A 13,253-nucleotide genomic window follows, 5' to 3' on the forward strand; every position below is an offset into this window, starting at 1 on the left:
CTCTTCTCTAAAAACTACAGCACTCTGAAAAAAGAGATTGAAGAGGATATCAGAAAATGGAAAGACATCCCTTGTTCCTGGGTAGGAAGAACCAATATAATGAAAATAGCCATACTTCCAAAACTGCTATATAGATTCAATGGAATCCCAATTGAAATTCCAGCAGCATACTGCATGGACTTTGAGAAAACAATCCAAAAATTCATTTGGAACAGGAAGAGACCTAGAATAGCAAAAGCAATTCTAGGCAACAGAAACATGGAAGGGGGTATCACAACCCCCAATTGGAAACTATACTACAAAGCTACTGTGATTAAAAACAGCATGGTACTGGAAAAGAAACAGACCCAAGGACCAGTGGAACAGACTAGAAGATGCAGAAATAACCCCAGACACACTCAGCCACCTCATCTTCAACAAAGGAGCCAAACACCCCCACTGGAGGAAAGATAGCCTCTTTAATGAATGATGCTTGAAAAATTGGGTTTCAACTTGCCAAAGACTAAAACTAGACCTATATCTCTCACCGTGCACTAAACTAAAATCAAAATGGATTAAAGATCTAAATATTAAAACAGCAACGCTGAACTGGCTGGAGCAGAGGTTAGGTAGAACTCTTAAACTCATTGGTGTAGGAAAAGATTTTATGAACAAAACCTCAGTTGCCTGTGAAGTAGCACAAACAATCAATAAATGGGATCTCTTCTTATTAAAAAGCTTCTGCATAGCAAGAGAAACCACCAACAGTGTGAAGAGACAACCTACAATGTGGGAAAATTCACCTGCTGTTCCTTAGACTTCCAAAGGTCTACTATCTAGAATCTATAAAGAACTTAAAAAAATCAGACTTCCCAAATTTGAGGACCCAATCCAAAAATGGGCATCTGAAATGAACAGACATTTCTCAGACAAAAAAGTAGAAATAACAAATAAATATATGAAAAAATGTTCAGCGTAACTGGTCACTCGAGAGATGCAAATGAAAACAAGGCTGATATTCCACCTCATCCCAGAAAGAATGGCTGCTATCAAGAAATCAACCAATAACAAATGCTGGTGGGGCTGTGGGGAAAGAGGAGCTCTTCTCCACTGCTGGTGGGAGTGTAGACTGGTGCAACCACTGTGGAAATCAGTTTGGTGGTACCTCAAAGAACTAGGACTGAAGTCCCATTTGACCCAGCTATTCCCCTGCTGGGTATCTTCCCCAAAGAATTAAAAGAATTATACCATAGTGATAAATGTGCACCCATGTTCATAGAAGGACAATTTGTAACAACTAAAATTTGGAAGCAGCCCAATTGCCCATCAACTGGAGACTGGATAAAGAAAATGTGTGTGTGTTGTTTTTTTTTATAAAATAGGAGTACTACTCTACCATAAAAAATAAGAAATTAGAGACATTTATAGCTAAATGGATGCACATTGAGGCATACTCTTAAGTGGAATAAATAGGACACACATGTGTAAATACCAAATAGTTTCTCTGGTTTGAGAAACTGAACGTGTAAATAAGGACTAAAAGGTATAATAGATAATATGAAATAGGAATAAAAGGGGCAAAGGGGAAGGAAGTGGGAGGGGTAGGGGAAAGGAAAGAAGGGAATAGAATTAATATGAGAAAAGGAAAAAATGGAAACAAAATCTTTGTAAATAGGGAGGGATTGAGGGGTTGAAGGGAGGGCAGGGGAATGGGGAAAAAAATAAGAACCAAGAGAGATTATGTAAAGGTGCAAATTTCCAGTGATGAATGTCATTATATTGTATACCTAAAATGTACCAATAAAATTAAAAAAAAAAAAGAATAATATAATTTAAGCTTTTTTTTTGTACTGGGGATCAAACTCAGTATGTTGCGCTTGCCAGCCAGGCGCTGTGCCACTGTGCTAAATCCCCGGCCCATATTTAAGCTTTTGATGTGGACCTATAAGGTTGGTTAGAATTTTCGTCAGATGGTAGAGATGAGGCACTCCATTTGTTTTTTTTTGGTACTGGTGATCAAACTTGGGACCTTGTGCTTGCGAGGCAGGTGGCGGAACCACTGAGCTAAATCCCCAGCCCAAGGCACTCCATTTTAAGCAGAACAAAAGCATAAAGATTAACAGAAGAAGCAATATAGGTTTTCTTTGCATTGCTTTTATAGTCATAAAATAACTTCAGCTAATAATGTACTTTTTTCTTTGTCTAAACTTCAAAGCCTCTCTAAGCATTTTCTTCTTTTAGTATTTGACAGTATTGTGATCTGGATAGCAAATCATGGAATTAATTTTACATACACTCATGTTTGTTACTCAAAATGTTTGTAATTTAGCTTACTATATGATAATCTGTCAAATAAACACAATCTAATATTTTTGGATTCTCTTCCTTTAAGGTATTGTGTCCAGATCGGGCACCCTGACGTATGAAGCAGTTCATCAAACAACGCAAGTTGGATTGGGACAGTCTTTGTGTGTTGGTAAGCAATTTTTGCTAAGATCATTTTTTGGTATAGTTTCTTCATTGAGTAAATTTAGTAGTAACTATTGATTGTATTATTTACAAGAGATTTTGATACCACTTTTTAAAAAGGATATTATAATCTCAAATATAACTTGCTTAAGTGTGAAGCTCTTCTAGTAGTTTTTCAAGATTCATGGTCCAATTTTTGTTTTTTAGTTTGAAGAACAAATATCCTAGGAAATGTGGCTCCTGGACATCACTGATGCCTGAAAACATCACTTAATTTTCTTGCTGTGAAGAAATGATTCCTTATTTTAGGACTTTTGTTATAGTAATTATATTCAGTGCTTCATGGTTACTGAATTCTTTGCCATTTACTATCTTACTCTTTTTTTTTTTTTTTTTGGTACTGGGGATCGAACTCAGGACCTTGTGCTTTTGAGGCAGGTGCCGGAACCACTGAGCTAAATCCCTGGCCCTCTTACTCTTTTTTTCTTTCTTTTTTTTTTTTTTTTGTGGCACTGGGGATTGAACCCAGGACTTTCAAACTGAGGTGCATCCCCTGTCCTTTTTTATTTTGAGACAGTCTTGCTGAGTTACTAACTTGCTTAGGCTGGGCTTGAACTTGCCATCCTTCTGCCTCACCCTCCCAGAGTGCTGGGATTACAGATGGATGCCAGTATGCCCGGGATATTTCATTCTTAAGGCACTCCTCTGAGACACTTCTGAGCTGACTAGTGGTACTGTTGTCACCTGATTGAGTAGGAAGTTGAGGTTGAGGAAAGTTGTCTTTCCTAGCACCTTTCTTTTTACTATACTACACTAAAAAATATAAATTCTGGTAAGTTTTTATATTTTAAAATAATTTCAGTCTTTTTTGTCAAAAGCCAGATAAATTTCTCATTTTTATAAAAATTTCCTAAGATCCTTAGAATACTTTTTAAAAGCCTTTCAGAAATTTCTTTTCTATAATAAATTATATAGTCCTGGAATATCCATAAATTCCAATTTAAAACATTAATTGAACCTTTCTATTTGCACAGCATTATCAGTCTCAGGCACAATATAATTTAGTGTGATGGGGAGTAAGTTGTGAAACAGATTTGCCAGTTCCATCGTGTCCAAATTCAATTTTTAATTTATAAACTGCAGGTAGTAATATGCATCTCACAGAGAGGGTGGGGGAGGTAGCAAATGACAAGTCTAACATGCTTAGTAAAGCAGAGAATTTGATACATGGTTGGCACTTAATGCTAGTTCTCTTCCTAAACTTCATGTTTCAGAGATTCATTGAAAATAAATCATTCCTGGCCTCAATAAGTTTATAATTTAAAAATTAACAATGGCAGCTAGTCTATAGCAAACATTTACTTTAATCCCATCAAGCTGCTTGTTCTTAAGGGTCGCAGGCTTATAGTAGAGCCCCCATTTGCAGGCGCTATATCATCATCTGTGGGTCTATAGGCAGAAGGCCTGTGTACCATCCACCCTGTTACTCACTGATGTTTAAAACTTGTGAGTGGTTTCTCTGCAACATGCTGTATCAAAGAAAGCTTTTCTTTATGCTGAGAAATTTGTGAAGTCTTTTCCTATGGTGTAATATTAGCTTGCAAAACAAATCTTCATGTCTAAAAAGTTTATAGCAGCACAATTCAGAAAAAACAAATCTTGGAAGAAGCCTGTATGCCCATCAACAGGTGAATGGATATAGAAAATGTGGTATTTACACACAATGGAATACTACTCTACTGTAAAGAAAGATAAACTTGAGTCATTTGTAGGAAAATGAATGCACCTTGAGACCATAATGTTAAGGGAAGTAAATCAGATACAAAGGTGTAAATATTGTATGGTTTCCCTTATGTGAGGAACCCAGAGTAAAAATAAAGAGCAAAATAAAAGATAGATAATAGGAAGTAGAGCAATAGATTGTTCTCAAAGGAGAATGGGATTAAGAGATGGAGGGGAAGGAGGGAAAGGGGATGAAAAAGGAATAAAGATGTGTTAGGTACATTTATCAACCCCCCCGCCAAGGAGTGTGAACATCATGTACTGCAAATGTATACTAAAAAAAAAGTTTATCCCAAATAATTTTGTGAGTGGGAAGAGATTTGTTGTAAAGGAGCTATAACAAAAAGATTTTTTTTTTTGGTTTTTTTTGGTGCAAATGAGGAACCAACCACCAAAGTAAATGTAGCATTTTGTAATATTTGAATGTTAAGTGAAGAGTGATACCTTTAAAAAGATTAGGGATAAGAGGTAGGCAAAATAAGAAACCACTTGGAACATTTCTAGACCTATTTTCCATGGTTCACCCTTACATTTTCAGCTGATATTGATGTCTTTGACCTTTTCAGGCATTGGAGGTGATCCTTTTAATGGAACAAATTTTATTGACTGCCTTGAAATCTTTTTGAGTGACTCAGCCACAGAAGGCATCATATTGATTGGTGAAATTGGTGGCAATGCAGAAGAAAATGCTGCAGAATTTTTGAAACAACATAATTCAGTAAGTTGGGTTTGGAAAAATATAGCTCTTTGCTTTTGTTTTAGACGTTGCCTTTATTTTTTCAAAGATTAGTTTTTCAAGAAAACTTGAAAGATAACTGAACCTTTTCTTAGCAGGGCCTTCTATACTAGACACTGAGAAAATTCTGGACTCTGATTCTCCTTCCTCTTTCCCGCAATGCCTCTTCTGTTTCTCTACTCTAAGGGTACTCACCAGGTACTTTGTGATAAGTACAATGGCCTCCTGAATGGGGAACATTCAGGCTATCAGCCTGACAGCTCTACTTGGCTCAAGACCTCCAGACTCACATTTTTTCTACCTATGATGTTCTTTCCTCAAGTTGCAGTGGAAATAAGTGTTCTTTTCCTTTTTTAAGTTTGATCTTCTAAAGAATCCTATCCTTTATACCCCTTTCCAGGATCTTTCCTCCCTCCAGCTTCTGTCTTTCCTGATGTAGAATGGCTTTTCCCGTTAAAGATCAAGTAGAAAAGCTTTACTCCCCATTTGCTGTGCAGGCTTTCCGTGTCACCTCTGCCTTGGAGTTAAATGTATAAAGGCATATACATTTAATGGACTTGTGTCATACTTTCATTAGCTGAAGGGAATTAAACTCCATTTCCGGGAGAAGAGGTGGTAGGAGGAGTGGGAAAAGGTGCAGTGATGACTGAGGCAGCTCGCTGCCAGCTTGCACTGAGTGACTACTCTCTGGCCTTTGTCATGTCTGAGAGCTGTGGGGAGCATGCAAATGATTTCCAGAATTTGTCTGACACAGATGAATAAGTGACAAAACCATTTTCAGAAGGCCAGGCAAGCAGATGGAAATAACTTTCTCTTAATGCTTATGAAAAAAATGAGGAGTGAATGAATTAAATGCCACTGAAAAATAATGGATACTGGAATGTTAAACCAATAATGTCAGTTACAGACTGGTGTGCAAAAAACAGTGCCCATTTGTGCTTTAAGGACTTTTTGAGGGCTATTTTGAGTATATTTTTTTCTGTGGTGATCTTCAGCCCCAGCTTTGATAAAAGATGTGGCTCAACTTTCCCCTCACTTCTGGATCACTTTCCTTATTTGTCATTCACTCTACAGTTTTCAGAGTCTGCCTTCAGTCTGGCATTTCGAAGCTATGTGACCTTGGGAATGTTTTTTTAACCTTGCTGTCTCAGTTTCCTCATTGGCAAAGTGGGGATGCAGTGGTCCAAGCCTCCTAGAATTGTTGCAAGGACTGTGAAGTTTAGATGACTGAATGACATATAAGAAAGAAATCCTGGCACATAGTAATTGTGCTGTGTGCTGCTGTTGAATTACTCTATCGACTGTTTTTACAGGGGTCCCTGGTGGTCTATCATTCTTCATCCTCTCCATGAAATCCTCTTGGTTTTTCTGCTACTTTACCTCCCCTTTATCCTTCCCTGGATCTATCTTATATACCTGTTCCTAAAATGTGAATGATTATCTTATATAATCAACAACATACTTGTGCAGTTTCCAAGGCAGAAACCTCAGAACTGTCTTTTATTTCTGTCTCACCCCACATTTCCACTCACTGAGTGCCGTCTGAGCCCTCAGTGGAGTTTCTGCACTGAAGGTCTCATCTTCGGTCACTCCCTTGCTGTCTGTTGGGGCCATGGCTTCCCTTACACAGAACACCTCAGCAGGGTCCTCTCTGCTGTCCACTCCTTTCCCTGCCAGATCCTCCCCTCCCAGGCCACCCTGTCTTTCTGAAACAGGCCTCGGTGTCTTTTGTCCCCATTTAAAACTAGATAGTGTTTCCCATTGCATGTTGAGTGAAGGATCCTTTTCAGATCCATACCCCATCTGAAATGCCAGTTTTCCTTTGCATTTGCCTTTGCCTTGCTTTGTTCTGCAAAATATGCTTAATGTCTGACTCTTGATCTAGACCATGCTGTGGGTGGCAGGAAACTGGCATTCTTGGTGCTCAGCCCAGTCCCTAGGATAGGAAGCCCTGGTAAATATCAAATAAATGAAAGAATAAAATAGATGGTTAGGAGATTGGAGTAAAATCTTATTAGATTTTGTTGCATTCAAAAAGTTAGAGTTTGAAATTTAAGTAAAACTTGACTTCTCTTTAGAAAATGGGATTTAAGTTAACATGACATCAACTGTTAAAGTGAATATTAAAATGTGGGTAGGCCCAACTCTGAATCTCTTGAATTTAGTGGAGAAACTTAACACGTACATTCTCTTTCATTTGGCATGTTTTCTTATTCTTGGTTAGTTCTTAATGGAACTCATTTTTTTTGGTACTGGGGATCGAACTTGGGACCTTGTGCTTTCGAGGCAGGCGGCTGTACCACTGAGCTACATCTCCTGCCCTTGGAACTCATTTTTATTGATAACCTAAGATGCACAAGATCGGAGATGAAGCCACTCAGGGGATATGATACATAAAACACTTGGCACAATACTTGGCATGGAATAAATGCTCAGTAGATGTTATCTACTGCTACCACTGCTGTTACCATTATGACAGTGATTATCTGTGAAAGTCGTGTTGTTTAATCTTATCTTGATTCTTTGAATAAGATGTTGTTGTCATCCTTTTGTGAATGAGGAAACAGGCACAAGAAGTTTAATAACTTGCCAGTGGTGGTGTATGGCCCAGGAACCAGAGTGGGATTCACATCCTGCCTTCTCCATTACACTGTGAAGTGATGGGTGTCCTTGCAGCGGTAGGGGAACAAGAGCCTTAGTCCTGGGGAAAACTCAGGTTAGACTGAGACTATCCTCATGGGTCTTTCTGTTTTTAGCCTTTAACTTTCTCCTCACTTTATGTCTTGTTTTCAGATTATACTTCTCCATAGTCTACTTGTATTTTTCTCCACATAATAAACCTCCAGAGACTCTTGTTGTCAGTGGGACACAGTGTAAATTTGTTTGACATATTAGGCTCATTGTAACCTTGTTCCTTCCTAATATAACAACATCCTCACTTCTAGGGGGTTGTGATGGAGGATCAAATCGAAATTAATACCACTCAAATACAAGATTCTCATCTTCTGTGTAGAGACCACAGGCGAGTGAGCAAATAATTGTAGAGTCTTTTCTTAATTCCATGCTATGGGTACTAACTGCAGTAAGGCATTGAGAACCACGTTAGAGCATGGTCCCTGAGTTCAGGGAAGCCATTATTTAGTAGGGGACACATGGATGTAGGTCCCAATCAGTGTACTGATGATAACATTAAAAACATGTAAAAGTTGGGCTGAGGATTTAGCTCAGTGGTTCCGCTGCCTGCCTTGAAATCGCGAAGTCCTGAGTTCCATCCCTGGTACCAAAAAAAAAAAAAAAAAGAAACATGTAAAAGGTACAGCAGGTTCATGAAGAGTAATTAGCTTTAAGACCATTTGTGGAGTGTGTGGGAAAAAGAATCAAGAACAGCTTTAGAAGAAGAGGCTTGAGCCAGGTCTTAAAAGCTAAGTAAAACTTGTGAGGTTCCTGTAAAGGTGGAGATGTTCTCAGCAAAGGCACAGAAGCTGGGGTCCCGGGGCTCCTGGGAAGCCATGTCAGATGTGCAGCACCTCCTGAGCCAGAGCCGCGGAACTGACCGTACTGGTACTCATGCACTGCCAGGCACCCACAGCAAACAGTCAGTTTCACTTACCAATGTTTTTGTTTTTGATGAAGCAATAAAAATTACCAGTTTTATTAAATCTCAGTTCTTAAGCCAGTACCTTGTCCTGAGAGGGGAAACAAGATACCTCACAACTGAGTTGTGGGCTTTTTTGTGGAGCAAAAGTTTTGCTTGAAAAAATGATTGTTAGAAAAATTGCTTCCTCAGATTTTCGGGTACTTTACAAACCTTTTCTCAAAATGAACAAGGCAAACTTGCCATATCAGGGAAAGCAACTGATAGTATTTGTGGCTGATGATAAAATTTGAGCTTTCAAGTGAATATTAAAATTTTGGGAAACTTCTCTTTGCCCCCATGAGCTTAACAACTTCCTCCTACTAAAAAGACTTAAAAAATGAGATTGGTGATTCTGATGACAGTGATTTGTTGCTACTGAGTGATGAAATGAGTCAGCATTTGGAAGATCTGTATAACTTAACTATTTTCTAGTTTACCAGGGCATGTTACATAATCATTGTGGTTAGAAGAGCCATTTAAAGTGCAAGACAGACTAGTGGATTTTAAAGTACAAAAGGACTAAAAGGTCATTGCTATAGTTTCAGATCCTAGCGCTGCGTCTAACATTTAAGAAATTATTGCTTTAAGAGATTTGTGTAGTATCAAAGAATATCCACAGTTATCTTTAAGGCAACTAAAATACTTTCTTCTCTATATTAAAATTATGTATCTGTGGGAGGCCAGATTTTCTTCTTATACTTTAGCTAAAATAACATATTGCAACAGATTGAATATAAAAGTTATTTATCATTTAACATTAACTTAAAGAGTCAAGATTTGTAAAAATAAAATGTATAATGCTACTGTTTTCATTAAGATATTTTTAAAATGGTGTTTAATAACTTATTTTTGTTATTGTTTGTTTGTGATACATAATGATTACATTCTTCTTGGGGAATTGGTACATGTGCATATTATGTCTTAATCAATTTTACCCTCTTTCCCATCTGCCCTTTTCTTTCCCTCCTTCCCACTTCCCCACATCCTCTTCCCATGTCCACAGTCTTAGTTTTAAAGGATGAATAAACAAATATTTATAAAACTCAGTTTTAATTTCTAATAATTATCATTAGATACACTATAGAATAGATACCTCAAAATATAATACAGCGATATTTATGTACATACACATTAGAATGGATTTTTATTGTGTATAAAAACAAAAGCTCTTTGAAGTCCTCAATAATTTTTATAAGTGCAAGAGACCTGAGAAGTGCTCATCATGGGAAAGATAGCAGAGTCTGAATGAAGGCTCTTGAGAATATTCCACTGTGCCCAAGTTCTGCCTTCTGCAGGCCTTTCTTACCTGGATCCCTGATTACTTCTGGGATCTTGCAAGTATGGCATTCATTCATTGTGAAATGTAACCATATGTTCATAGTGCTGTATGGTATCTCTTGACTATTGACTTTTGAACATATGTCATATAATTACATTTAAAGTCCAGCGCACAGAAATTCTTATACTTTGTGTGTAGTTTTAAAAAAATCTCTGTGGTATTTATGTACATTAGAGGTTGCACATTGGATTTGATGAATAAAACGAATCCCTGTCTTCCTTCTTCAACACCATAGGATTTCAGCATGGAAAGGGCTTCTGGCCATCAGTCAAGTTCAGCCATTTCCTTTCCTAGGTAAGGATGTAGAGGTCTGGAGAAGTGACATGCCTTGTCCAGGGCATGCAGCCACAGCCACTGCAAATTGAGTCCTTTCCAGTACATCTTCCCACTTTATCTTTTTCTTTTATTTCATTTATTAAGGAAAAACTAATAATAAATTAAGACATAAACTCAGGTTGAAGTAAAACTATCTGACCTTGAATTTTAAGTCGTTATCACAAGTCACATAAATTTTCAGGTGTGCTTTGTTGTATTTCAAATGAAAGATTCACATGGGTATTTCCAAAACAGCTTGTGCCAGCAAAGTGGTTAATACTCAGTAGATATAAAAATTTGCTCAGGATTGTTTTCCTGAGTTTGCACGGAAAGTTGATGCATCTCAAAGGAGAGTACACTGGTTTAATATTTGGTTTAGTCATGGTTAATATTTGTGTTGGCTTTTTAGTCATGGTTTAATATTTGTGTTGGTTTTTTTTAGGATGATTGATGGGCTTTCATCTGCCCAAACCATTTATGTAACATTTACAGTGAAGTTTTAGATTTGGACTTGAGGTCCAGTTTTGATTGACTTCTTCATCAGAGTGTTTAAAATACCACTTTTTCTCTAGGGTCCAAAGGCCAAGCCTGTAGTGTCCTTCATTGCTGGTCTAACTGCTCCTCCTGGCAGAAGAATGGGTCATGCAGGGGCAATTATTGCTGGAGGAAAAGGTGGAGCTAAAGAGAAGATTGCTGCCCTTCAGAGTGCGGGAGTTGTGGTCAGCATGTCCCCTGCGCAGCTGGGAACCACCATCTACAAGGTGCGTGTTAAGAGCTGCCCAGTGCTCTGAAGTTACGGCCTTCTGCATGTGGGGACACTAGCTGAGTGGACACTATGGTCTTTTCTTCTGAGTCTTAGTTGTTTGATTTCATTCGGATTGCTTAGCTAGTACTCTTATAGTATTCCATTAATGTTATAATACCCTAATTAAAAAACTTTCTGATTTTAAAACTTTCTTATTTAAATATTGGTATTTACTTTTCTGTAAGTGATAAGGTATGACATAAGCTCATTTTGGAGACCATAAGTACTATGATTTCCATTTTGAGATATGAGTGTACGTGTATGTTTGTGTGGATGTGGATGTGCATGTGCGCCCATGCATGTCCTCAGAGAACTGCCCGTATTTCTTCTTATGTTTTTTCTACAGCAGGCCTTTGGAATATAGCCACCCTGACCCCATAGGTTTCTGTTTCCAGGTAGAGGGGGTGGAGTCTGAAAAAAAGCAATAGAAACTGTATGATGAGGCAGTTGGGATAGAGGGAGCTCTGCAGAGAGGGGTAGGGATATCTGGCCCTTTGTTTCTGGTTTTAGCTGTGTTGTGATGCCATTGTTGCTTACAGATTGGAGGTGCAATGTTTTAGCTATTTGCTTTGCTTTCCCCTTTAAATAGGCTATTGTGGTTTAAAATATTCTAAATGATAAAAGAACAACAAAAAAAGACAAAACAAAACAGCAACCCCCCTGCCCCCCTATTTCTTAAGCATGGTGAAAACAGGCACAAATTGCTTTTCCAGAAAGAACTGTTTAGAGAGAATTTAAAAATCCTGATTTAGTGTAATCTTTGCTCCTGTCTTAGGGATAATAAAATGGGCTTCTTGTTTTATTGAATCTATGCATATCTTGTTTTTGGGAATCTAATACTATGTGTCATAATATTTTAAAGAAGTTTGGGTGGTTAATAAAGTGTGTAAAGAATTTAATTTGAAAGTAAGGGGAAAAGAAAAAAAAAAAATTAAATTCACCCAGGAGATGTGTCTTACCATTTTGTTCCAGTAAGTGGCAGCAGGTGTCTAAACATTTTGTCCTATTCTAATTGTTACAGTCTAGAAAACTCTGATCTTCAGTATTGCTTAATATATTTGTTTCAAAGATTTCTAAGTTTCTTGACATTTTGTTCTAGTTCTAACTGAATCTATGTCTAGTTTCTTCCCTGAGAAAGTGAGCAAACCTATTTCCATTGCCTTATTGTAGGGCCTGTTGTGGTTCACCTACTAGCATTACACGTTTGGATGAACATACTAATGTTTGGCACCTGCTAGTAATAATACTGCAGTATTAAAAAAAGTATTAAAACAGTGAAAAAACAGTATTATTTAATGTATCAGCCTTTGTGTTTAGGAGACATAAAGTTGAAGCTGTATGTCTTTGTGAGGTTTGAGGTGACACAGACTAATTTGAAGGCTGTTATTTTGTGTACCCTCATCCTGGTACATTTTCCTTTTGTGATTATCCTAGAGATAATAGGTTTCAGAATCATTTTGACCATAAATATTGAACTTTTCTTTTTATTTCATTTCTTATCCCTTTCTTCTGTTTCTGAAGGAATTTGAAAAGAGGAAGATGCTCTGAAAGAACAAAGCGGTTCCCACACCTGTGGAATGAATCACAATAGACAAGGGAACCAACAGCAGTTTGCTTCCTTGTCCACTGATTTTCAACTCATGTGCCTGACACTAGGCTTTCAATATAACAGGAAACCAAAACGAGACTTAGAATGTACTAAATTGAGATATTTTCACCTGTTGTATAACAGAGACAGACAATAAATCTACCATTTGACTTGAATATGGTTTTGAATATTCATTATATTCCCATGTGGGGGTTGGGGGGAATGGAAGAAATGGAGGGGCACTGTGTGTGCTTTAATGGGCTTTGTGGAGAACATTGTAGCAAGCTTTTGAAAGAACAAGGCTATAATAATTTCATCGTGGCATTTGTCTAATTATCTTAAACATAGATGACTTTTGGTCTCCTGTTTTCTCATGTGCATATATAAAGCCTCCATCCTCCATTTGTGTTTCTGCCTAGCTGAGAAATGGAGTCTTCACTAATGCTTTTCTGTGGTTCTGCAGAGGACTGTCCCCTTTCCTTTCCAGAGCCTACTCTCTTTGCTTGAGTTTTAGGACAGTCACTGCAAGAGAGCAGGAAAGCTGTTAGCCACCCTGCTTTGTGTTTATAAGGGAGCTTGTTAATGAGAAGCAATTCAAAGTAG

General features: G+C 37.7%; 1 protein-coding gene across 2 annotated transcripts in view; it reads left to right on the forward strand.

Moving 5' to 3' along the window:
- The window catches only part of Suclg1 (succinate-CoA ligase GDP/ADP-forming subunit alpha), a 28,754-nt gene extending 15,928 nt beyond the window's left edge, over positions 1-12,826 (forward strand). For both annotated transcript variants that reach the window (XM_004844630.4, XM_021258242.2), the window contains exons 6-9: positions 2,372-2,455; positions 4,797-4,948; positions 10,830-11,018; positions 12,584-12,826. In XM_004844630.4, the coding sequence (XP_004844687.3) occupies positions 2,372-2,455; positions 4,797-4,948; positions 10,830-11,018; positions 12,584-12,610 (452 nt within the window). In that variant the 3' untranslated portion in view covers positions 12,611-12,826. The remainder of the gene's footprint in view (positions 1-2,371; positions 2,456-4,796; positions 4,949-10,829; positions 11,019-12,583) is intronic.
- Positions 12,827-13,253: the final 427 nt, after the last annotated feature.

Source organism: Heterocephalus glaber, unplaced genomic scaffold (genome assembly GCF_053883595.1).
Source record: "Heterocephalus glaber isolate CG9 unplaced genomic scaffold, H.glaber_assembly_v1.0 deba00000470, whole genome shotgun sequence".
Taxonomy (NCBI): domain Eukaryota; kingdom Metazoa; phylum Chordata; class Mammalia; order Rodentia; family Bathyergidae; genus Heterocephalus; species Heterocephalus glaber.